General features: G+C 33.0%; 1 protein-coding gene across 1 annotated transcript; it reads right to left on the minus strand.

The window, feature by feature from the left end:
* Positions 1-8,787: 8,787 nt before the first annotated feature.
* Positions 8,788-27,985, minus strand: LOC137401784 (uncharacterized). Its single transcript, XM_068088268.1, has 4 exons — positions 27,852-27,985; positions 15,466-15,688; positions 12,567-13,208; positions 8,788-9,173 (listed from the first exon to the last, which is right to left on the minus strand). Exons 2-4 carry the CDS (start codon positions 15,665-15,667, stop codon positions 8,959-8,961), a joined length of 1,059 nt encoding a protein of 352 aa, XP_067944369.1. The 5' UTR covers positions 15,668-15,688; positions 27,852-27,985; the 3' UTR covers positions 8,788-8,958.
* Between the last annotated feature and the right edge of the window lie 10 nt (positions 27,986-27,995).

The raw sequence follows: 27,995 nt of genomic DNA on the forward strand, positions 1-27,995 counted from the left end.
ATATTATTGTACACATACAATACTTTATTATGTAATGTCATGTATGTATTTTATTGATCATTTTTTCATTCAACAAACAAACAAAAATTTGAATCAAAGACAATGAACAATAATCATTTATTAATAGTTCTCATCATATATTCAGGTCTCCGAGCACTTGACTGACTGACTTACACTGACACTAACGACGTAGTGTGCCACCATGACGGTGACTATATATACACTCTAACAGTTTTTCATTAATAAATTCATTTGTTTGTTGTGAATACAATTACATGAATGGTAATGTAAATGTAATGTTTTCAATATATTATAAATAAATATTGATGAAGAAATCTATGTTGTTGTTACTACAAAACAGAACAGCAACCTACAATATTTACTTGCTGTGATATAAGACCTGGTATTTAAGAAATAAACCAGTAAGTGAGTTACTAATTTAAAACTTAGTTAACTCCTCACTTTGAGGTTAAGGAACTTTTGAATTTAAGAGAATTTTTCTATCAAACAATGAATGTGGCCAACATCGCTTTTGTCTTACTCACCATAGTGTCTTTGCTCCCCAGGGCTATTGATCAAAATTCTCGAAATTGGCCAACCATTCATCGATGGCCCACGGGTTACATTTAAAAAAGCGAGATTGACAAGGAGCATCGGTTTTGATTTTTAACAAAAGGAGATCGCATATACAAAAAGAAATAGAAAAATAAAAATGAATACTGACATATCAAATAACGAATAACAAGCATGGTGTTTCGCAATGCCAAACATAAAAGTTAGCATACTAAACATGCAGGTAAACATACCAAACAAGAATCTTGACATATAAAACATGTAAATTGACATACTAAACATGAATTTCGACCAACTAAACAAGTAAGTTCTCATAATGAACATGTAAGTTATGATACTAAACATGTAAGTTATCATAATAAACATGTAATTTATCATACTAATCATGTAAGTTATCATACTGAACATGTTCAATAGTGTGGATATTACAAAATTTTGCAAATGGCACTCCATATTACAGCTTCTCAAGTATGCGTGTACATTACAGAATAAATGAAAATATATTTATATATAGACTTATGAAACTGTGATTGATGTAGGCAAGGAGCCTGCCAGTTCAAACTTTCACAACTTCCTATGACCTATCTTAACTTTTTATTTTAACTCAGAGACCTATTAACCATACAAGTAGCTTATATAAGTGGTAGTGCGGTGAATAAGTGGTTATTTACAGAAGAAACCAAGAAGAACTGAGTAACAGCTTATGAGAAATGTAATCAAAAAAATCCTATTCCAAAATTCTCTTCATTATTGAATAAGTAAAACAAGGGATATGAGACTTTTGGTTTGTCATGTATGATTTTGGTTTACACAATAGAAATATATAAACCATAAAATAAAAATCAACAGGTATTACTTGACCCGCTTTTTATAAGATTCTGAAGAGAATATTGGCTACGAAAAGAGATAAATTACAAGAGAACAAAAAAGGCAAGTCCAAAAGATTATCAGAACTAAAACCAGGTGTATTGGATGGTATATAAAATTTTGGTTAAATTGGTGAAACCAGAGGTGACGTCGGCAACATATGTGATAGGAATTAAATAATTTTTCAATTTTTAGAGACAGTGAAAGTGTTGACTTATCCGTCGCTAAGGTAAACTGAGTTAATAATTGATACAAATGAAACTGCTCAGAATTGACTGGATGATAACCAATCGCCAGTGCTTGGTAGTTTAAAGTTGAAATTATTACTGACAATACAAATATATATGTAATATAAATTAATAATAATTTTTTCGATTTAATCTCCATATGGTAACAATATATAAAAACTTGCTTAGTGTGAAGCAAATCGGTTATTTGGCTTGAGTGGCCAGCTTTGGGGTCATCTCTAGTTGCAAATGCAGCAAAACACAGTAGAGGGGAAAATAAAAAAGGAAAATTTTTCTCTGTAATGCTGTGAGAAACAATCTTTGCTATTTCTGGATTTGAGAATAGGAGTTTCAAAGTTTTACTTCTTTATCGAGAGAAGAAAAAAATGCTGTTAATAGAGTCATTTTCGGGTCCTTATGTAAAGTATTGCTCTGACATGAAACATCGAAAGACTGACACAGTTGTATAAGTCATGAGAGCTATTTAAAGAAAAATTTAAAAAGGGGCTCCATCAAAGACTTCAAATTATACCAGCTGAAAAATTAAGTCTGAAAGATATTTTAATCTGATCAAGTAAGATAGTTGGAAAAAATAATCAAAAATTTTATGAAGCAAAAGTTCTAACTACTTTAGTTACCATTAACTTGAAAGAAAACAATTTTTCGAAGAAGTTTTATAGACCAGCTGTGCTACCCAGCGTTGCCTAGATAAAAAAAAGTATTTGATAAAAAAATTGATTTGTATTCACCATATAACAACGTGTGCCATTTTAACTTTCAAACTACATATCATGGGAAAAGTGTTTTGTGTAATTCAAATAATTTAATAGAAAATAAAAACAGATGTCAAGGTTTTCCATATTGTCAAACTATAATCTTCAAACTTCATATCATGAGCAAAAGGTTTAGGCATGTCGAATAAGTTACAAATAAATAAATCAACTATAAAAAGGTTTAGATATAAATGTGAAATAATTAGCAGGTAATAGCTAAATTAAGTTGGTTTTACTATTATTAAAATAAAAGAAGCTTTGGTAATGATACAATTACGTTGTATTACAAACTGGGTAAACAAAATAAAAATCTTCAATATGTTGAATTAAAAATAACAATTCTTGTATAACTTCATTGTACGAGTTGGCTATCGGGCTACGGCCAGCCATTATATCGAAAAATGTTGATATTGCTCCATGATATGTAAACAATTTTCTTTCAATCTCAAACTGTATACAAAATAGTTTTGTTACATATTTTGTTTCTCCAATATATTAAAAAACAATGCCAAGCCATTAATTCAATGTATCTATACTTTGTGCGTTGATAAAGCGATGTGAAGCTATGATCACTACGATCCTAAAATGATCCTCTACAACGTTCCTATTACAAAACATTACAAAACTATTACTTTCATCACCATCATATTGAGTGCTGCTATTTTATTTATTTGTTTATTTATAAAATCTAATTCGAGATCGGCTATAATATCATCAACATAAATAATTATCTATTTTCTAACTTGGGAAGTACTTACATAAACTTACACAAAAACTTTTGTGTAAGTTTTGTGAAGTTTTGTGAAGTTTTTGTGAAGTTCTTGTATTGAAGTGTGTTTGTTCAAAAAGGTTACTGTTCCACCAAAAGATATTCATCAAAACTTTGAATATGGTGATACTATAATTATCTTTCAATACTGGTACATCTGTAGAAATTAATTATCGTACTTTGCCTGACCAAAAAGGGAGAGAATGTTGAGGCTGTCCTCAAGAATACAGTTTACTTGCCCGCGCCGGAAGAATATAGTAATTGAACCATACAAAAAATATTTCTTAACAGGGCCGCATCTGTTAAATAATCAGTGCGCGCTAAAGCTATATCTATAGCCGAAATGCAGACAAATCCGCATACGGCATACTTTGAGAAATATATATATATATATATATATATATATATATATACTGTGCCAAATTTACAGTATGACAGAAAAGTTTTTTAGCTGCAAAAAAGAGAATAGCAAAATATCTTTGGTCATTTTTAGTTCAAGCTCAGCTTATGTATAAATAACTGTATCACTCTATAGCCTGACTGGCAGGTTTTTATAAAATTAAGCAATGCAAAAATTTATCTCCTAATTTAACTCCTAAGTTAACTGTTGAAAACATGCATTATTTATAACATTTTTGCTATTGAAAAATCCAACCATTTCTTATGATAGTAAAAATTGCATACTATTTAATGAAGGATAAACCTTATTAACTATTTTACTGCTGCGCTAAAATCACTATTCTGTCCAAACTAATTCAAACAGATTTTTGAAAAATCGGTATCCCGCTAGTATTTATGCAACAACTTGAGAATCAATGCAGTTATTGTTTAACCATAAAATGTAGCTCATTCAGAACAAAGTTCTTTACAACAAAGTTATAACATTGTTTAGTGAAATCTACTTTCACAAATTTTTTGCCCTTGTTTTAAAGAAATGCAGTGAAATTCTTATTGCCGAGACAATAGCCATTTTGTTTTCCGCTTTTAAAGAATGATTAGAATTGGAATAGCTTAGCAAAAGATTTTTGAGTAGTTGCGCGAAACAAGGTTGTTCTGTTGGTAACAAAATATGATGGGTCTATTGCGTAGGCTTTGTAATAAAGAAGAAAGTGAAACTCTATTGATAAGCCAATTCATTGGTTTATAGTCTGTTTTTCTACTACCGAAATTGCTGATGCACTGGCTCTCAAGATTTAAAGAAGGAACAGTACTACCTTTTTTTCTTGCAAGCAACTTCCCTTCTCAACTAAAAATTTCACATTCTTAAAAGGTTTCAAGGATGTTTTGAAGAATCTCAGAAAGGTTTCCTTGGTTGTTGCAAAATAGTGTGTAGGCGGCGCCTTTTAAACTTTCTCAGCAAGATTGTAACGAATACCTTGCTGGAACGCTCAGCGAATAATCTCACACAACAATTCTACTGTCTTGGGAGAATGTTACATAATTTCCGACACGCATTCCTTCCAGGATGTTGCTTCAAAGGTGTTAGCTAAAATCCCAGAAATGTTTTATGTGCAGAACATTAGTAGGTTGTAACTTTCTGGAAGCTTTAAAACATTCTGATGGTGTTCCATTGAATTTTTTATAACAAGTTGAGTACAATGTTATTATAATGTAATCAGCTTAACTTTTTCAGATCATATGTTATTTTTTGCCACACTGCTGGCTAATGCACAAGTGCTAGAACAATATAACAACAATAAAATTGCATAATTGCATAAATGCATAGTAATAACTGCATAATTGGGCAAGTAAACATAGCCGTAAAAGTCACTTGTGAGGTGTTATCACGGTTGTACAACATAAAAACACAATGTAAACTTCAACTCTTTTTTTTGCAATGTTTGCAATCAAATATAAACTTTTACTTTTTAGTAATTTTGTGTTTTAGACAAATGTTTTGAGTTTAACATGACTTTTCTGCATTACAATATTGTGAAATATGCAAAGGAAAATCAAAATAATATTATTTTCATGTTTCATTTAATTTTAAGTTAATTTTCATTGTAGAAGCTAGACAACTTCAAAAAATAGATCAAAGGTTTTTGGTAAAAGTGACTAAATTAAAGCTTACTTTATTAATCCAATCTCTAAAAAAATTTACAAAAAAAAACTAAATAGCAAGAGTAACACGCTACAATAAAAATTTTGTTAACAAATATTATTTGAGAAACTGTCAGAAAAATGTTGTAATATTCATTTGAGAGCAGAAACAATGTTGTACATCAGCTATTCTTTTACATTTCAGTTCAACGTAAAATGAATGTTTACATCTACGTTACACTTACTTTATTTAAACATTAAAAAGTAACTTTTCGGTAACATTACTGGAACATTGAGCTGAAGGTGCCCATGGTGTTGCGCCTTTGTTACCTTTACAATATAAGCCAATTGTATCTAGTTGTTTACACTCCAAAATTCCGAAGCAACTTCCCAACAAGATTGCCTAGACACTTATTTGAAGGTAAAAATGATGTTCTTGTATAATGTTCCAGTTATACTTCATGTCAATGATATATATAGAGGTTTGTTTCTCAAACATACTAAAGTAAACTTCCTTGAGCATTGCTATAACACTTAATAACAATGTTCTCTAACAATGTTATGATAACGTTAGCAAAGTTTATAGATGTAAGATGTCATAAGATGTTTAGGCACTATTGTTTTACAAAATCCTTTAAAGATTTCATCAAATATGTTGTAACATAATACAGTAATGATTACTAAATAACATTTGTAAGAAATTATGAAAACTTTTTCTGAAAATTTTCTTTTTTGGTAACGTTGAGGAACATCCCAGTAAAGTCATTCTGAGTTGAATTTTTTTACTTTTAATCTTTATCTTTGTATTCCTTCTCATTTTTTTTCTGTGTGTCTCATCATCTTTGCTCTATTTTACTCATTCCAAAATCACTGTCTCTATTTTTCCTTTTCTCTTTTGTTGCTGTTCTCTTCTTCTGTCTTTTGATCTCCTTATTTGCTTTCTCTCTTTCCTTTTTTAGTTTTTCTTTCTGTTTCTCTTTCTTTCTTATTTTTTACGATTTCACTCGCTCTCTTCCTCTATTTATTGATTTTTCATATTTTTCAACTCCTCACTTCTTTACTATTCTATTTTTCTCTATCTCTCCTTTTTTTTTCTTCTATCACTCCCTCAGCTTTTCTCTTTTCTTGACATCTAGAAAAGCTGATTGTAAATTGTGTATATTATAAGTACCTTTGTAGTAAACAATGAGAAATTAGAATAAAGCTCGGAAATGAAAAGGCTAAAAGGAGAAGAAGAGGTTACAAAAAACTAATCGTAAAACTTTGTTTAGGAATTATACCAAAAAAAGCAATAGAGATTTTACTATATTTTTTCCCTAATTTTCAATACTTTAATGAGAGTGTATTAAACAAGTACATATAATATACATGTTTATATTGAAACAGAAATTTTTCAACCTAAAAATTTTACTAAGCTACCTGTGATATTTTGACTCAGTTCTTGTATTACCAATTGCTTAGTATGAAAAGTCCAAGAAGCTCGTTGTTGTTTCATAAGAAATGATGATAATAAACTATTGACATAATCTGCACAAAGGATCACTAAAAACACCTTTTTCAGATCTAATTTTTAGCTCTAGATTTGTCAAGATCTAAAAATTTTTGTAGTAATCCTTGTATGAAACAAGTCTAAAGTAAAAACAAAGTATTATAAATACTTCTCACACTCGAGTTACACTCCAATCTTTCATTGCCAAACAACTACAATTCGGGCAACATGCGCTCTAATACGAAGTAACTTCACTTTATAACAAAATCTTATGGAGGTTTTTGGCTTTAGGGCAAAACATGACAAACCTGTCAAAATGACACACAAAAGCACGGATAGAAGAAGCCTTGTGAACAATATACTAACCAATTATAATTACCAGAATCACGTGAGCGTATGTATTAGGAGAAAGCATGAAACTGGAATTGTCATCCATTGTAGCAGTGTTCAGGCAACTTTTATGATAGTTTTAAGAATACTCTCTTTTTCAAACACTTCCATCAGTTTTTGTGACTGAGAACATATTTTCTTATTTTTCTTTGAGCAGTGCAAGTAAATCAGTTGTACTTTGTCAGGTTTGGTTCATTCAATATTTTAATGAAATAATAATTGAAACTAGTTACTGAAAGATGTATGTTTGTTATTCAAAAAAATCCCAATAAAACTGATTAGTTGAGCATCTTCATGCAACTGTGGAGAACTTTTCAAAAGTTGCATAAGTCAGTTCTGCCAAAAAATTACCAAAGTTATCTATGTTATGTGTAACACAGTTGAAACTGTCTAACTGATGTTGAATATTACTTGGTGAAACTGACTTACGTTTATATAATGTGAAAACAATGATATACAGCCCCCCAAGGACAGGCGACGAGCATCATATGAGAGGGGTTTAATAATTGTTCTTGGTTGGGACGAACCCACACAAGGCACCCAAACAAATATGCTGAATATGGCCCCCTGTAAATTTACTAACATTATGAATTATAGGGGTTATTTTACTGATCTGTTGAATTCATTTGATTGTGAAATAAATATAGTATCCTAATATTGTCACCGTTATGATCAGCCAGTTGCCATTCACAAGCATTTGTGATATTAATAGTCACAATCGTAAAATAGCCCAAATTTGGTTTTATATTTAGATTTAGAGTAATAAAACTACACTGCAAAGTTTTGTCTGCTGTCCCATCTTATTGGTCAGGTAAAACAATGTGACAAAGATTAAATACTTTGTCATTTTATATTAGGGGTGGCAAAATATTTATCAAAAACTAGGAAAAAAAGGCTGTTGTTCGGGTAATTTTGAGTAAATTATATGCAACTTCAAGCATATACTACGACCTTTACCAATTTTAAAATTAGTAAAAGTAGGTAATTTGAAATGTTGTATTTTGCATGGATCCATTATTTTGGTTAGGTACTACCTCTACATTGTAAAAGTTCAAGGTTTGCTATTGTGAACCGTGGGGTCTACTGACTGAATGAGCTAATGAAACAATAACAGCGCGTCGTGTTTTCCAAAACCTAACAAGGCAACTCGACCGCCCCGCGAGAATTGTGTTAGCTCCTAAACTCAGGCTAGCACAATCTTAACAGAGAACGATAATTAAACCCCGCCCATATGATAGCCGTCGCCTATCCTTGGGGGCTGTATATCATTGGTGAAAGTCATCAGCAAGTTCTCCCCTTATGAATAAGTCAATGATCACTGTAAACAATATGTTATAAAATCTGTTAAATTAATAATATAATCATTGTAATTTATGAAGGTAACTGTGAACACTTGATCAATAGACAGTGATACTCATTATAGTATTATTAATAAGTCATCAGTGTTGCTTTTACTTATATATTGTCAAGTGTAGATGTGTAATGAATGTTAAATGGATGTGAATACGTGTATATAATTTTATTCTTAGATGAACACAAACATAAACAGCTAAAGTTGGCTAACAAACTTTTTTTATTTGTACCATATAGAAGTGATTAAAATAAGCTAATAAAAAATTGAAGTATAGAAATATTCTAAAAAACTATAAAGACAATCACAAACACCATGAAGCCAAAAGTTGGTCTTATTCTACTAAATATCAACTTTATAGTAGTTAGCAGATGGAAGTAGTTAATATGAGCTAATGAAAAAATTAAAATTAGAAAAAATTCTTAAAACTAATAAAGACAATAAAAAAAATGTCAAAGAAGTCAAAAGTTAGTCTTATCTTACTGAATATCAAACCTAAGTAGTCCGTCATCCGTTTTAGCCACCCAGAGAGTGTTCTCATTTATGCATATATTTAGTATAGACTTATCATAAACAACATTATCATCATTATCATCATCATCACCATCCTCATCGCCATCACCATCATCTTCAACACCATCATCATCCTTGCTGTCAGAGAATTTAGGGTGAGTGATTTTTCCTTTTACATCACCTGTCAAGCAGACACCATTCTACACATGATATTTTTATTTGTTGTAAATAAGTGAACTATCAATCAATAGCCACTTACTCTATAGTGTACTTTATAGACATATAAGGATGCAGGTATAAATGGTTCACTTTGGTATATTGTATAGAAAAACTAATAACATTAATTAAAGAGTACATTACAATTACATCTAAGGTTAGACTATATTCCTACAGTGTAATGTGAGTAAGACATCCAAACAATATGCATCTGATGACTGACAGTAAACAAACACATTTTAATTCATCATAAAGGGACCATATTGTAACTGATATAGAGTGATGTAGTAATGGGTGAAATTAAAGTTTCTACATTTGCATGTATTAGCCAGCCATCCTGTTTTAACTGAACATTTTGATAATGTCGGAGAGCCATTAAATTGTTATGAACCTTTTTAAAGAATGTTTGTTTCAAAGAAAACTGGCTTTTTTATGTTTGAATTGTATCTAATAATACAGTAGCAATAAAAGTTGATGTTTACTAAAATTCATTTAAATATTGTTATGACGTTCGTTTTCTCTACAGCAAACTGTATCATAGCGATAGCAGTCTTATCAATCTTATTTTACATTCAAACTAATTATAACTTTTCCACAATAACTTTCAGCATTAATTTACAACGTAATTGATTATTAAATTTCATGAGAAAATTTATAATGCTATAATGCTGCCGTTTTAATTTTTTTCACAAAGAAGGAGCATGTTTTTCAACCTTTTTGAGTCATTTGAGTCAAAAGGCTCAAATGCCATTTGATTTCCTGATGATGAAGTATAATTTCAAATGATTTACAATCATTAAAAAAGCGAGTATATTGTTCAATGTTGGGCAACATTGAGGATGTTCTCGAAAGTGGTAATTACTGAACTCCTTAGCACTGTACAGAACTTATAATCAATTTATTTGGCAACAAAAAAGCTGAAGTTGCAGCTACTATATTCATAAATTCTATTTACCAGATGAGAAATTTAGACTGAACCATCATTATGACGTGTATTAGTAGATGATACACTTGGTTAATTCATACCATATGCACTACATATGCATTACAAGAATATTATCTCTGTATTAGGTTGCCTCAACAGAAAGCGCACAAAGTTTACAAAACAAATATTTAAATGGAAACAACCAAATAATATTTAACTGTTATTATAATTTTATACAATTTTATTAACTTTCTGACAGATACAAGACGTTGGCTACTTATTACATAATTTTTAATAAAAGCTCTAACAATGCCATCTAATTTCTATGCACTCTCATACCTCTGTTCTTATTGTGTAGCCTGAGATCTTTTAGAAAGCACTACAACTGTATCTCAAATATCCTCATATAGTGTATATGCTAATCTCACTAATAAACCAAACTAACATAACTCTTAAATGGTGAATTTATGAAAGCTAATCATAAAAATTGTAAGACAGTTCTATGCAGTCATTGCAGTAGAAGAATACAGGGAGAGTTAATAGAGATAATCTTTTTGCCAAGTTTTGATTTTATTTATAGCGTTTTAACTTGTTATTGCTATTATTATTAGTAGAAAGGTTTCTGTAAACCTACAGCATGTTACGCTGCATGTGATGAGCATAACTCTGCAAGCGTTCACAACAAATAATGTTGACATCAGTTTACTACATCGGTGTTGCAACCGAACAATTATTGACTGTTATTGCTATTATATAGTGTACTATAACAAACCAAACACTGCCTTGTGTATTTGAGTACAAGCTCTAGCTGTGAGAACAAAAACTGGACAGAAAAAAAGGGGAACTGCGCTGGTTTGCTGCGTTGTTTCAAAAAGCTCTCAGATGTTGCTTTTCTTCTAGCAGAAGACATGGTATAGTATAAAGAACTGTGAGTAAGAAGCTACCAGCCACATGCTTGGTATGGTTTGTTGTGTTGCTACTAAAACTATGTTAATATAATGTTATTTTACTTTAGTGAACGCTGAGTAATGAACGTAAAAGCTGGCACTTTAATTTAGTAACATTTTTAGAAATAAACTTTAATTATATGTGAGGACTAACTGTGCCACCCGGCGTCGCCCGTGTAACAGAAGAGTCTTTGGACCAAAAATTGATTTGTATTTAACATATAACAACATTTGCTATTATAACTTTCAAACTACATATCATGAGAGAAGTGTGTCGTGTAGTTGAAATAAATTAAGAGAAAACAAAACAACTGTAAAGGTTTTAAAACCTTGTCAAACAACTGTACCTTTCAAGCTAGTAGCCTGGCATATTGCCAATGAAAAACTGCACTAAGCTAGTTAATAAGGTTAGGCTTCCAATGACGGTAAGCCATCACTTACCATTCTGCATTGTTGTCTTGCACTGTTGTTCAGCTCAGTTATTCTAATAATTTATAGCTATAGCCGGATTTCCAACAGATATACGGACTTTTATACATGTATATATATATATATATATATATATATTTATATATATATATATATATAACCACCTATGTAACAAGCTAGTGACATGATCATTGCTAGAAGTCATTAACTAAACGTTAAATGAGTTTTAATTTCTAATAAAACTCAAACAATAATAATTACTAAATATTACTAAATTTTTTGATTGATTTAATCAAAGTAATAGGTTTTACAATAGTTTGTTAATTCCCTCATCTCCTTGATCTCTTGTTTTACCACATGGTCAATTTGATATTCCTTAATTATACGTTTGATTATTTCAGTCATATACTGCTGATAGAAGACATGTTCAGTTACTGAGAAACCAGTAATTGAAGTTGTCTTCTACCAGCTAACATAATTTTACAAATATTAAAGATAGGTGTAAAGTACCGTGGTATACATAATAAAATAATATTCAGTAAATAATTATGGTATTAAAATTTATTACTATGAAGACCACTCATGTAGCAAGCTATCAATATGTTCACGGTTAACATTAATTTTATTAACTTTAACTGATTTTCAAATTTTAATAAAATTCTAACAATATCAAAATTGAGTTTGAAAGCTGGTAATTGACCTGAACATTGCTTTATTACTGTACAATCCAGCCATGTAATGAGTTGGCAAGAGGAGAATTACTGAGAAATGCTGCTCAGCACAAATGCTCAGACATTACTGCTCAGTATTGAGCTATGCACAGTCAGAATTAGCTGCTTTTGAATACTCAAAATTAATAAAATGTTGCAGATAATTTTAACTGTTTAAACCCACAGTGCTACAAATAGCTTCTTATTGTCCTAAGTACAGGGATAGTGAAATATTATCTTGTGTAATTAAATTCTTTGATTTTCGCTACGCTTCCTCAACCAATTATACTGCCTGTACCAAAATAAACTACTAACTAATAATACTGTTGAGTCAGAAGCAGACCAACCTGACTGATGAGAGAGCAGGAACAGTGCTCTACTACTGTCAGACCAAATCCATACATCATTACTGGCATCACAGCAAACACCTCCGGGATCAGCAACTTTACTGCTGGTCCATCTTATTGTGCCATCATTTCTCAATGAGTGAACTTTGTCTGCACCCCAGTCACTGACTATGATACCCTCTGGGTGGCTGATAGCTAAGTAATCAGGGGTTCTAAATGCAGCATGATAAATAGGATCAGCAGGTTCACCAGTTAAAGAATAGACACATAGCTGATGATGCTTTGGGTCAGCAACATAAACCTTATCATTAGTAACAGCCAGCTGGGTAATTTGTACATAATTGGGTACAGACCACCTCCTCAACTCATCATAGCTGCTCCCATCATATACAATCACTTCTCTTTTACTACCTTTACCCTGCTCACAACACAATGTGTATATACAATCTTTGTACCACTGGATAGATATGATACTACCATCAGATACAGATACAGTCTTCACTAAACTCCCCTCGCTGTCACACACAGTGAACTCCTCATTTCCTCCTGCTAAGACCTCCCCAGTTGGTGTCACATCCACAGAGTAGCAAGGATCAGCCAAGATTGTATCACACTGTCCAAGAGTTGGCTGCTCCTTGAGCCCTGCAAGTATAAACAAGCAGTAGTGTAACTAACAATACTTGTATGGGATATTTAACCTGGTCAACCTCTAAATAAAACATGTTTTATAAAATTTTAAAAACAGTTAGTGTTGTTTTAGCTCTTTTAATTTTTTTAAAACATTTGCATATCACTAGTTTTTAATGACCATTATTGAGAATAAATGCAATCTTAAATTCAAATAAATTTGCTTGGCCATCTCAAACAAAATATATAAAAAAACAGAAACTATTTTTTTCATATGTATTTGGAAAAGTTTTAAGAACTGCTGCATCATGTAATTTATGAATGCCATATAAAGGGTCTAATAAATTTTTGAAGCGATCTGAGGCAAAAATTATGAAAATAAAATCAGGAAATCTTCTTGCTGAATTTTTGAGTTAGAAAGCTTTAAGAACTACTATACTCTGTTTTAAGGTATATTTAACATTATTTAATATACTGAAAGGCTGCTTTGATAGTTTTATATAAATATACATGTAATCAGCTTAATTCTATTATTTTTACTTTTGTATAATAATAACTAGCATTCTGTAGTTTATACTATAACCAGCAATATTAAATTAACAACTCAGTAAAACACATACCGGTAATCTTAGAGTTCTTATGTTCTCATCATTAGTGAGGTTCACGGTTTTAGTTTATCAAAGTCTGGTTAAAGATATACCTTTTAATTCACTGCGGTGCTACCTTCTATCTTATTATAAGCTCTATATTCATATTAAAATTATAATAGCGGTGGCTCTATGGAATACTTTACTTTTATTGTCTTTCTTAATATGAAAGTATTTTAAAGTGTTTTTACCAATACTTATAATATAATAATACAATATGCAAATACTTCCTTGGAGTAACATTTTACAAAAGGTAATAACCATTTTATATCTACCGTCAATTTAGTTTACAGTTGCATGGCTTCTTTATGTACCTATAAGAGTGCATATGAATTACAAAACTAATTTTATAAACACTCCTAAGTACTTATATAAACAATCTTCCTATCATATTTAATACATTATTTAATAAAATTATCATTGTCAAAAACTCTTTCTATACAATGTCAATAATGTTCTTTAGAGATATAAAATCAGGTTTATATGCGCTTTTAGATCTCCTACCTGCAAAACAAGTTGAGCTTTTAAACTTTTAGCGCAAATATTTTGAAACAATGAGCAATTCATTATTTATCAGAAGAGCAAAAATCGTGTGAATCACCTATATTTACATGTGAATTTATTTTCAAAAATGTATGTATTGTAATAGTTCTGAAGCAAAATTTAAAAAAATGTTGAGTGTTTTATAAAATGACTAACTAAACATATTGTAGTTAGATTATTTAGTTCAATAGAATTAAAATATTGGTTTCTGCTTTGGTCACAAATATTGAAGGAAACTTTAAAAACTAGCAAATTTACATATTTTCCTTATATAAACATTGTAATCATTGTAAGAAAAGTAAGCAATACTTTATTAGTACAGAAACAAAGTGTTAACCTACACCACAAAAGCTTCAATATCTTGTATCTCAGCGGAAACAGTTGCATTTTTCATTTACCCTTCAAGCTAACGATATTCTCTGACTGTTAAGATAACAAATATTCAGTTTTGGTCTAGACGAATGATTTAATTATTATGTAAATGTTGTTGGTGCCATTAATTAGCTCAATCATTAAAATAAACTTTCATAATCAACTTCAGTCAGTCTCCATTTTTGGTTGTTGTTTTATGAACCACTTCATTGGAGGTTGAGCTTTGTTGAATATTCTCATCAAGTTATGATGTTTATTGCTTCAAGTGACTATGAATTACTATTAGTGGGCTCTAGTGGAAATTAATGAATGTCAGAATTACGTTTATCATGGGCTGAGGCTAAGACAGAGGCTAAAAATTCTTATTTTACAGCCTATTCTTCATCTAATTTTCTTTTGATCTCGAAGATTGACATTAAAAAAACACTACAATCTTTTGAGTGTAACACTATCAAAATAATGCATTTAATCTTAAAGAAAATTTTGCAGCGAGTCATTTGTAATAGTAGCTCTTGTTTTTACTATTAGCTGCAAAAATTCATATGTCAATATAATGAATTGGTAAAATGTGTTTCTTAATCTGCATTCACAGACTAAACACTACACAACAATTGAAATATTTTAATTGTTCGTTTAACAATGTGTTTTTTAACACACAATCACACACTATAAACTACACAACGCTTAGAGTATTTTAGATATTTCTTTACCAATGGACATCTGCTCCACAAGTCTTATAAAATCAGTATCCATGACTTTATCCATATCAGCGCTATAATAGTCTAAGACAGACTGTGCTCCTTCTTCCATCACCTTCATAGCTTGTAATTGTTGCGATGTTCTCATTCTTTCGTGTTTGCTAAGGATTTCAGCTAGTGTATCTGGAGTGGCGTTTGTCAACTCTTGTTGCATCTGAGAAGCTAACAATACTCTCTAAAATTTAAAAAGACATCGGGTACTGGAAAAGGTCATATATACAGACAGGACGATAGTCTCTTCCAATAGCAGTGGGTTTTACAACCTTTTGTTAATGAAAATGAGACCGCTGTAAGGCATTGAATATGCATTGCAAAGGCTGTGTGCTGGTATCCCCAAACATGTTCCTTTTTACGCTGTTTGCCTCTCTGCATTTCTGAAGGAAGGACTCTAGTAAACAGAAAGTTAGTTTTCTGAAGTGCATTTTGCATGCAGATGGTAAGATGACTCCAAACAATACTTATCGTACTAGCTCAAACGCCACTGGCCTATAATAAATATTACATGGCAGTATTCTTGTTTTTGTACTCAGCGTAGAATCAGCTAAGAAGCACAGAGAAAAGTGAAAAGTTAGTTTTAAGAATTGACAAATTGAATGCAAAAACAGTTATTGATAGAGATAACTCATGTCAAATAAAGTAACACTGGGGGCCAAAAAGCTTCAGAGGTATCAGATTGATACCAAACCCTTTGAAAGACCTGTCTACCATTTCCGGCAAGCTTGGTGGACAATGACTAAAATTTCTACTTTAGTGGCATAAAAAAGCATGAACAAAAAAGGATAGAGTAGATTCAACATCCATGCATTGTCAACTACTACACTATGTCATTACAAAACTAGCAGAACGTATAGATGTTTATATATATATATATATATATATATATATATATATATATATATATATATATATATATATATATATATATATATATATAATGGTTTCCTCACTCCGGATACCCCGTATGGGTGGTAGTTTCTGCTCTAACTCGGGTCTCCTACGAGAGACCTGGGAGTTTGAGCACTCGCCTCAAGATCTTAGCTGTTCCCAATAGCGCACTTTTCTGCAACTCACCTGAGTTGATTGCTGTTGGTATTTGGGCAAGCCACATTTTATGCGCCGGTGTTATTGCGCCCAGTGCCCCAATGACTACTGGGATTTCAGTTGCTCTTACATTCCAGCATTTTTCAATCTCTTCTCCAAGAGGGAGATATTTTTCTACCTTCTCTTTTTCTTTGCTGGCTATATTGTAGTCATTGGGTACTGCTATATCTATTATAGTAGCCCTCTTGTTCTCCTTGTCTACCACCACTATATCTGGTTGGTTTGCTAGGACATGTTTGTCAGTTTGGATGTAGAAGTCCCAGAGGATCTTAGCGCAGTCATTTTCATTTACCTTACCAGGAGCTTCCCACCAGTGTTGTGGTTTATTAAGGCCATACTCATCACATAGACTTCTATACACAACACCTGCGACATGATTATGCCGCTCAGTGTATGCGTTCTCTGCTAGCTGCTTGCATCCACTGATGATGTGTTGGATGGTCTCAGGTGCATCTGTGCACAGTCTGAATCTAGGACCGTCTCTAGTGTGATAGATTTTCGTTTGGAGCTTCCTTGTTGGGAGCACTTGCTCCTGGGCTGCCATGATTAGCGACTCTGTATTGGCCGTTAGGTTTCCTTTGTTCAGCCACATATATGTCTGGTGAAGATCGCCAACCTTAGATATTTGTCGGTGGTAAGCACCATAAAGAGGTTTTGTGTGCCAGTCAATTTCCTCATCATCAGGGTGTAGGTCCGTTGTAAGAGCAGCCGATTGAAATTTAGCTAGCAACTTATCTGAGATGGCCATGGAGGCTGCATATGCTTTGATGCTTTGCTCCACCTCTTTCACTGTCTGCTGTACACTTTTGAGTCCCCTACCATCATCTTTCCTATCAAGATACAGTCTAGTAGTATCAGCTTTTGGGTGGAGTGCTCCATGCATGGTCAGCAGTTTACGAGTTGCTATATCTGTTTCTTTGATGGCTTCCTCAGTCCACTCTATTATGCCTGCTGGATATCTTATTACTGGCAGTGCGTAGGTATTTATTGCCATGATTTGGTTCTTGGCATTGAGCTGGCTCCGTAAGACCTGCCGAAGGCGTTTCTTGTATTCGGTAATGGCTTTGTGACATACCTCGGCTTCGTGGTTGATGTTGCTTTGCATAATCCCCAAGTACTTGTACCCTTCTTCCATATCTTTGATAGTACCATTTGGCATTCTTAGGCCATCTGTGAGCAAAGAATGGCCTTTCTTAAGAATTAGTCTTCCACATTGCTCAATACCGAAGGTCATTCCGATGTCCTTGCTGTATACCTGATCGAGGTGTATTAGCGAATCAATGTCCCTTTCTTTGTTAGCGTACAGCTTGATGTCATCTATGTAGAAGAGGTGGTTTATCTTGGTGCCACTCTTAAACTGGTACCCATATTGAGTCTCCTCCAGCAAATTGCTTAAAGGTTTTAGGCATATGCAGAAGAGCAGCGGTGATAAAGAGTCACCTTGATAGATGCCTCACTTAATTTTTACACTCGCCAGCTTTTTGCCATTAGCCTCTAGTTCCATCTTCCATTTGGTCATTGACATCTTGATGAATGCCACAAGAGCAGGGTGAACATTGTACATACTGAGACACTCAAGTATCCAACCATGGAGAATTGAGTCATAGGCCTTTTTGTAGGCGATCCAATCCATGGCAAGATTGGTATGCCTTCTCCTGCTTTCTTGACAGACCGTCCGATCCACCAGTAACTGATGTTTGGCTCTTCGGGTGTTGCGCCCAATTCCTTTCTGAGCACTGGTCATATAGTGACTCATGTGCTCTTCTAGTTTGTCTGCAACTATTCCTGAGAGCAGTTTTCAGGTGGTGGGCAAGCACGTTAATGGTCGATAGTTTTTGGGAATCGGCCCCTGCTTTGGATCTTTTATCAGAAGTACAGTTCGTCCTTTGGTCAGCCATTCTGGATGGTCACCTTGTTCTATTAGGCATTCCATCTGCTTAGCCATTCTAGTGTGAAGTGATGTCAATTTCTTTAACCAGAAGGCTTGCATCATGTCATGGTCAGGTGCTGCCCAGTTCTTCATACGCTGCACTCTGCCCTTTTTGGACGCTCCAAACTGTGGTTAGATCTCTCACTGAGCCTACTAACTTTCTTGCGCAAGTCCTTGATCTCATTTTGTAGCCTCAGCTGCCAGGATGGAATGGCTTGAAGCCTTGTTGGCATTGACTTAATTTCCATTTCCTTCAAGATGACGGTTGCTGTACTGTAGATTAAGGCGTTAGTCTCACTGATTGATCCAGTTGAGATCAACTCCAGTGCCAAGTTAATGTTTTCCAACAGCTTCTTAGGTTCTTCTTCTTAACAGCCTTGCTAACTCTTCATAGTGGTACCCTGCTTCCATAATCATTAGCAGCTGTCATCTTGTTGATGATATTTTCCGCAAGCTCTCTCACCCTTGGGCCAAGGACCAAGTGCATGTCTTCTTCAACCCGTGAGTCAACACATGATTGTGCATGACAGTGTGTTGATATGCACTCCTCGTTGGTTGAGGTTACTTGAGTGAACTGTTCTCTAATTTCATCTACCTCAAGTTCCGATATGAGGTGCCGCTTGATTATGTTACTCCTTTGAGCTACAAGTTGCTTAGCGGTTAGTGGCAATTCAGGGCGCATGTTTATCCACAGTCGACGCATCCTTCCCATATAGCCCCACTTTTGAGGTTCACTCATAAAGTAGCACTGCATGAGGTCTGTGTTAGTAGTCCGAGTCCATTTCATCCGTTTTGAACCAGTAGCCCATTTTTCACTGCCTTGTCCTGGTTCAGCTACAGGCAGCGCGGACCTTGTTTGATCGGGCGACGTCCGAGCTGGCATGGCTTTGGTTATTGCACTCATCATAGAGGTTGTAGACGTTATACAAGCAAGGGTCTTGTCCAAGGATCACCAGAAAAGTGCAGTTGTTGGGGTTTGAACCGAGGACCTAATGATCACAGACCTGATACCTTACCAACTGCGCTATCTGTCCTGTATATATACATATATATATATATATGGGTAATGGGATTTGTGTCCCTTGCCAAAGCTCTGAGCTGCACTGATGAGGCTTCAATAGCCGAAACAGTACTGTCTGTAGCATGAGTATATATATATATATATATATATATATATATATATATATATATATATATATATATATATATATATATATATATATATATATATATACTTATACATGAGTATATATATATATTATATATATATATATATATATATATATATATATATATATATATATATATATATATATATATATATATATATATATATATATATATATATATATACTTATACATGAGTATATATATATATATATACACATATATAGTATTGCATTGACAATAAATAAATTTTACAAATATAAATTTTTTCAATTTCTGCCATACGACAATAGTAAAACAGAAACAAATATCAAAAAACATCAGCATTTACTGAGGTGCAGATTGCAGTACAGACTACAGTACATCCACTACATGATGGTTCTATATTAACAGTAAAAGAAGTATGGGAAGACATTGAAAGTTTCAAGACTTTCAAAACCACAAAAGAACCAAATTTTCAGACCACTGAAAACAACTAGATTTGAAAGCACCAAAAAGGAAAAAATTAAAAAAGTTACATGGGAAGGTTATGGCAAATTGGAAGGTTATGGAAGGTTATGGAGATTGTCGAACAACGGAAGACTCTGAAGAGTTGGTTGTTTAGCACAGCATTTGAAGAGACATTAAAATTGGTACAGAAACGAACCAACTGCGTAGAGAGAGAAAAGTTCTACAAAATCGGTATGTTTCAAAGCAACAGAGCAGAAAAGTCAAAACATTCAAAAAGTGAGAAACAACTCTAGCCATCTCAATAGAAACAAAGCCAACTTGGTAAGAAAAAAACTCATATAACTTACATTCGGATGCCAATCGAGTCGATACAAATAGATTCTCCAACGGTCTCAGATAATTATATATGTCACAAAAGAGAGGAAAAACCTTTGTTGGACAAGCAGTCCCACAGTATAAGAACCATAATCTTGATAGATTTGTTTAATATTTTAATCAGTTCCTAAATATCCAAAGAATCACAGAGCGCAGTATGCTAGATTATATTTCCCATAAAAATTAGTCTTGCGCTGTTTGGATAAACTACTTGATAAAGCAGGAGACATCAATATAGTCACTACAACAAAAGAAAATTAACGCTTGTTCTGTATGGGATATGAATCAATGTATGAGAACATAATGGTCAAAGGCTACAGAATGAAAAATTCAAAATGATTACATTATTGTGGAAAATGGAGTCAAAAAAGTGTCAAAAAAGGCTGTGTTTTCACTATACTTCAGCGCTATGTTTGAAGTTATGTTTAAAGGTTTTCTAAACAGTAGAAGGGAAGTCTACCACATTTAGAGACACAATGACAATCTCTTCTGAGTCGCTCAGTTTATACAAGGCAAAAGCATGTTGCTGGTGAAGAGACGCTGTTTGTGGATGACAGTATTCTGTTTTCTAACTCATCTAAAGACAAGCAACTGCTTATAGATTAATTAGTCAAGGAGGCGTAAAAAATCAATCAATTGATAAACACAAAGAGAAAAAGGTGACTGTGTCAATATTTAAATAATCTGCACTAACCACCAGATTCTAGAGCTGTCCTCATAAACAAAAAGCCACCACTTTCTGGACAGAGCTTACATATCGGAGAAGGATCAAATCCGGCAAGATCAGAGTTTATGAAGAAATAAGTAACAGAATCAAACTGAATAAAACTTCAGAGTCAATACTAAAGAGTAAAACAAGTACAAATTCAAACCATGTGCAAGGTATACAGAGCTGAAATTTAAGAAACCTTTTTGTATAAAGCTGATACCTGGAGAGTATACCAAACACAGACAATATGGCTGAACCCAGTCATGATTAGACAACTTCGTAGCACAATGAAATTCACCTTGAAAGCTAAGGCCTAGAACAACAAATTTTACAGCGGACTGTCTCTTTTACATAGAGACATCATGATAGAACAATATCTAAAATGGCTGAAAATGTGGACAGGATGGGTCATGAGCAATTTCAAGGACAACTTTTATGTTTACAACTCAAGCAAGGAAAGAGGAATCAGGGCAGACCTTTACTGAGACAAAAAATAAAGCAAGCAAAAAGAAGCGTAGCATAAATCTGAGAAAACTCAACAAAAGCATAGGACAAGGGAAGTCAGAAACAGAGTTGTGATATAGTCAGTGATAATCTATAAGCCATAAGACAGTAGTTGTCAAAAAGACTGACTGCAAGAGAGGTTATTATTTGTGTATATATTGGTTCACTGTATTCATAACAAGGCGATACTAATTACTGCCTCATGAATTTGTGGAAATAATTCTTGAGCATGTACTAACAAAAAAGAATTAAGTAGCCATTTGTAAAAAATGTACTATTATGGTTTTATATGAATTAAAAGTATAGCCCAAATAGTACATATTTGTGAGTCAAGTTTTTTAAATTTTATCACACTTTATTGTGAATGTTTTGTTAGTTGACTCAGATAAATGGCACAATAAAAACAAACTTTTCCACAAGATTGGTAAATTCCGCAGCCTGTTTGCAATTGGTGTTTTTGTTGGAAATTTAAAATTGCTTTGTTGAGCCAATGCAATATTTATTTGCATCAGTTGAACGTTTTTTGTTTTTTTTCTGGTAAAAGAAGATTTTTGTTTAAAGCACATCAATTCCATAACTACTGTTTCAGCTTATTCAGGTTTTTCAATATCTTGGCTTTCAAATGAGCCTTTGTCTGACATGGTGAGACAGACATTGGTTGGTGTTTATAGGATTTCCCCAGAGCTCTACCACAAAAATGTTCAGTGGTACAGGCTCGGAAATTGTGATGTCACAATTTTCATACTCGGTGTTGTGTGCTCTTACCACTTAATTTTAATGCTTACCACTTATATTTATAAACTACTATAATGACGCTAGTTGCAAGCAAAGGTAGGACAACTTCAGAGAACCATTGAAGATGACAAAGGAATCGGTGTCATTAGCTCTCCATGTACAGATTATTTTTATGATAAATAACTCAGATTCCAAGCACCATATTGTATTTTCCCGCTGATAATATGCACTAACCCTCTCTTTTTATTGTGATGTTGAGAGGCAGGACTGAGGCTAAATAATTTTAAGCAGTGCGTGATCGCGCAAAAATGCAATCTACATATAGTCCTAAGGCCACGCCACTGCAGGTAATAAAATCAATTTAATCAATGTGATTTTATTACCTTTACCACCATGAGTGGTTAACAACCAGGTATGTTGTTAGTAGTCAATTCTGTTTTTGTTTATTTTTGTTGTAGAAGTCAATTGAATTAAATCAATCGTTGGGGTTGACTCACTACAAGCCGGGATTGTTCAGAATGGAGAAGCCTACTGTAAATAGCTTAATCTGCTTATAAGCTAGTATCATACGCAAAGTGATTAATTTAACTGTCCAATACACCTGTTTTCTATTTTCCATAGAGTGTGATTTATTCGAATATATTCTCACGACCAAACACGAGCGAAGCGAGTGTTTGGTCGTGGGATAAAATTGTGATAAAAGTTGTGATAAAATTGTGATAAATTGTGATAAAAGTGTGATAAAATTTAAAAAACTTGACTCGCAAATATGTATTTAGGCTATACTTTTAATTCATATAAAACCATAATAGTACATTTTTTACAAATGGCTAATTAATTCTTTTTTGGTTAGTACATGCTCAAAAATTATTTCCACAAATTCATGAGGCAGTAATTAGTATCGCCTTGTTATGAATACAGTGAACAAATATATACACAAATAATAACCTCTCTTGCAGTCAGTCTTTTTGACAACTAATGTCTTATGGCTTATAGATTATCACTGACTATATCACAACTCTGTTTCTGACTTCCCTTGTCCTATGCTTTTGTTGAGTTTTTTCAGATTTATGCTACGCTTCTATGCTACGCTTCTATAAATGTCGTGGCATTATATTCAAATAACATAATCGCAGGTGTTTGGGAGCTTTATGAGAAATGCATATGTGCGCACAACTCTCGAAAATTATTTGTCAACGGCGGTACCCAAACCCTTGTATCAAAATCCCCTCCAAAGATTTAACCAATTTTGTGTAGAGTTGTTTAACCATAATAATGATCCATAACACATATAAACCTATTTAAATATGTTACCGAGTCTTTGAAAAATGTAGACAATATTCTAAAACTTACCCATCTGATCGGATTATACATAAATAAAAAATTTAATATGGCCTAAAATTGCCATTAAAACTTGACAAGCCTTTTTTAATCAAAATTAATACCGGCCAACTAAATGCCCATAAAGCTGTGGGACAGATGGTAGAACCATAAAGCCCTGTGCATTTCACGAGAAAAGGGTGCACATCTCACCAGTCTATGGCATTGTCTAATTGCCAAAGGTTTCTGCAATAAATGTAAAAGCACTAAAAAGTAATTGTTTCTTTTTTACCGATTTTAAAGACGACTCTAACATCTTAGACAGTTATAATGAGTACTTTGGTATTCCAACTAATGTCCAAGGCAGTGAAAGTACAGGAAATGATGATAATATTTTTTAACAATTTTTATAAGATTATTACAGAATTTAATTATAAGAATAACTATTCGATTTTATAAGATTATTATAAGATTTGGATATAAGAATAATAATTCGATTTTACAAGATCGAAGTATATAGTGATCGATAGTGTTCAATATGCTACTGTTATTATTTTTCTAAAGATGTTGTTGATGGTACCAGGGCTGCGCTCGATATTGTGGTACTGCCAAGCTGTTTTTAATATCTGCAAAATTAAGTAATAGGCCTACAATTTTTTATAGATGTACAGCTATTTCTATGATTACCAGCTAAAATCTGTTTAGATTTTTAAATTCAGTATAATCTTTTGGAAATAAATACAGAAATCTAGATAAATATCACAACTTCTTGATATTGGTTGCTATGACGTTTTGAAATGTAAACAAAATTGTACATTGGTTTTTGTTTTTCAAACTTTAACACCAGTTTTTTCAGAACTATGTTTTCGCACTAATGGTAAACATACATTCAGTGTATTGACCATAAAATCTGCTGTAATTAAGCCGGAATCGAATTTTCTTGCAAAATAAATGAGAATTTTCTCTTTCTGCTAGTGTAGATAACTCTAAATCTCTCACACCTGACTTAGCTCATTCGCTACTGCAAGCCGATGTATCAGCCTTTGCAGTAATATAGGTACAGACCGTAAGTCGATGTATCGGCTTATCAATAGAGTTCCACTTTTCTTTTATTGCGAAGTCTACACATTAGCCAGACTCTTCCATTTCTGTCTCACCTGAAACCACTTTGTTGCCAAGCATGTGCAACCAATAGAAAGTTTTTTGGTTCAATAATTCCAACAATTCGCGGTAAAACAAGTACAGAATGTAAGCCGATGTATAGGCTTATCAATAAGGTTTCACTTTTCTTTTTATTATGAAGCCTATGCATTAGTTACACCAATCAAATATGGTTTGTAACAAACCAACTTTGTTGCCAACCACGTGCATCCAATAAAAAAATAATGGCACAACCATTCCATTTCTAATTATTCTTTAAAACAGCAAAATGAGATTGTTATCGTCATGGCAATGAGAAACACACCGCATTCGTTCAAGGCAAATGCAAATTGCGAGAGTGAGATTCACTAAACAATTTTATACTTATCGCGTAGATAATTGTCTTTTGAATAAGATGAATTTTACAGAAAAACTTTACAGAAAAAAAAGAGATATAAACATGAAACATTTTCATTTCATTATTGCTGTTTGTTGTACATAATAACACCCAGTACATTACAGTTACCATTGCAGTTCTCCTATTACACTGCAGTGCCATTTGACGGCTAATATTGCATTTCTCAACCAGCAGTACCCTTTCTTTTTTCCATTATCACCTTGGTCGTGGGCTGTATGACAGAGAAATTTCTAGTATATATATTTGAATTTTTTCCATTTTTTTACATTTAATTACTAATTAGTTATTAATCAAGTTATTAATAATTTCTGTATGGGACAAACAATGCCATCATATAAAACGATGTGATAACAATTACTATAAACGTTAAAAATGAACGAAAAGATGAAAAAGTAAACTCTAGCAATCACCCGGAATTTGTTAACCCAGAACATGTGTTTGTCTTGGTTGGGCGTTAGCATGATCCGTGGGCATTGTTGATTATCTAGAATGCTAGTTTATGATTAGCGCTCTCTGAGTTCAAGAGCACGGATTGTCACAGAAAAACGCAGCCTCAATGGCAGGGAAAGGGATCTACGACCTAAGGCTAAATAATAATTATGACATCACATTTTGGGAACCGCAACCAAATGTTTCTTTATTGCAGGACGTACTTTTGACAACCTGTTTTTCATAGTTCTATTATTAATTGTGTACTGAATATAGATTCATTTGAAAGTCAAGACTTTGATTTACTGAAACATATTAAAAGTACTTATGTAATTGATGTGCTTTAAAGGTTGACTTGCGATAATTATCACATTACAGTTATTTAGTATCAAAAGATTCACCACGTCTTACTCTGCTGTGTTGTATGTGCAAACTATGTGGAAATGTGATTACAAACTTTTAAAAGCTCAAAAACAAACAGTTAATCGCAACCATCACAAAAACACCGTAGGTTGAAAGCCCTTTATTTTGATGAAGTACTCAAACAATGCGGTTATCGTTTTGACACGTGATGTTATCATGTGAATTTAAAGGCCAAAAAAAGATTCAATATAAAACGTCTCATAACACTAGTTTACGACAAACACGTCGAGCTTTACCAAAAAGTTAAAACCGAAGATGCTCGCCAAATTCGTTTCAGCTTGGTTTAATCATTCAGTCGTGATCTGATCATGTGACCATATTTTCCGCCAAATGACGTGAAATAATTCTGCAGCATTTTTTGAACATCACAGGTGACCAACAGGCTTCTTATGTTTATCAGAGAATAATTTGCACCCCTTTAAGCTAAGGTTAAAAATTAAACAATTTTTTACGGTAGGTTTTGAGATATCAATGCTCAAATTCGCAGCATTACAATGATGATGCAATAGACGCGTAAAGACAATAGACATAGTTTTAATAAATGCATGAAATATATTTGTGAAAATACTTCGACGAATGGGGTTGCATGAAAGTGTAAACAGAAGCATATCGTGTTAAACTACGTTCCATTTGAGCCGTTTTTGGAAAAGGATTCCAACCTACAGCATTTTCGTGATAGCTGCAATTAACTGTTCATTTTTTAGCTTTTAAGAGCTTGTGATCACATTCCACATAATTTGCACCTATAATACAGCAGAATTAGACATGGTGAATCTATTCATACCAAATAACTGTTATGTGAATTTTGCTCCAATAACCTTTAACAAGAAAATTGCAACAAGTCAGCTGCCTGGTTGTTGTTAATGTAAATTTAGATTAATACACATAATTCTGAAGTAAAAATCAAAAATAGCACATTTTTTATCAATTGTTCAGCTCTTTCACAGGTGTGGCGATGTTATTGTTGTTCGATGTGTTTATACATGGTGGCATAGTGACCATTTCATCAGTGTTATGTGCACTTTTTTGTAATGGTTGTGTGCAGTAGTCTGAAAGTCTACTGCACACAACCATTACAAAAAAGTCTAGTAGGTCCTGAAAGTAAAAAAATGATAAAGATACTAATGATGCAAAGTCTCAACCTGGTATAAAACTCTAGAAAGACTAATGCTTATTTGAGCATTTGTCGTAATGACTAGCAATAACACAAGTAATGACACTAGCATTTTTTTATTTCCTAATAATATTTTATTCTGCATGTAGAAGCATATCTATGTATTTATTATTATGTATTTATGTAAAAATATGTATTAATCAACGTGATGATCATCAATTTTAAAACATTACATTTTTTGATAAATATATTTACTCATGGGAGTTTCAAATAGCATCAAACTTTGCCTTCAAAAAGGTCAAGGTAACAAAGCATTTGACGCAACTTTTAAAGTGGCAAGTTATCATCAGTAAATGTCGGTGTTACAGAAGCAAGATATATAGCCAATCAAAAACTTCAAGTAAGCAGTTTAACAGAACATCTTATAAATTCATCATATCTAAAAACACTATGAATTCGCTATAAAATTATCCAAGCCATATAGTTGCCGGAACTTTAGACCATTGCTTTCACATTTACCTACCTTTTGTTTCAAAGAGTTAATTTCCGTGTTCTTTTCTGCTTTCCACTTTTCAAAAAGCTCCTCACTTTCATTCTTTAAGTCTTGAAAATCAGAGAGCTGGTGAAGAGAATGAGAGATTGGACACTGCTTCTCCTTGCTGCATCT

The sequence above is a fragment of the Watersipora subatra genome, chromosome 8, assembly GCF_963576615.1.
Source record: "Watersipora subatra chromosome 8, tzWatSuba1.1, whole genome shotgun sequence".
In the NCBI taxonomy this organism is placed as follows: domain Eukaryota; kingdom Metazoa; phylum Bryozoa; class Gymnolaemata; order Cheilostomatida; family Watersiporidae; genus Watersipora; species Watersipora subatra.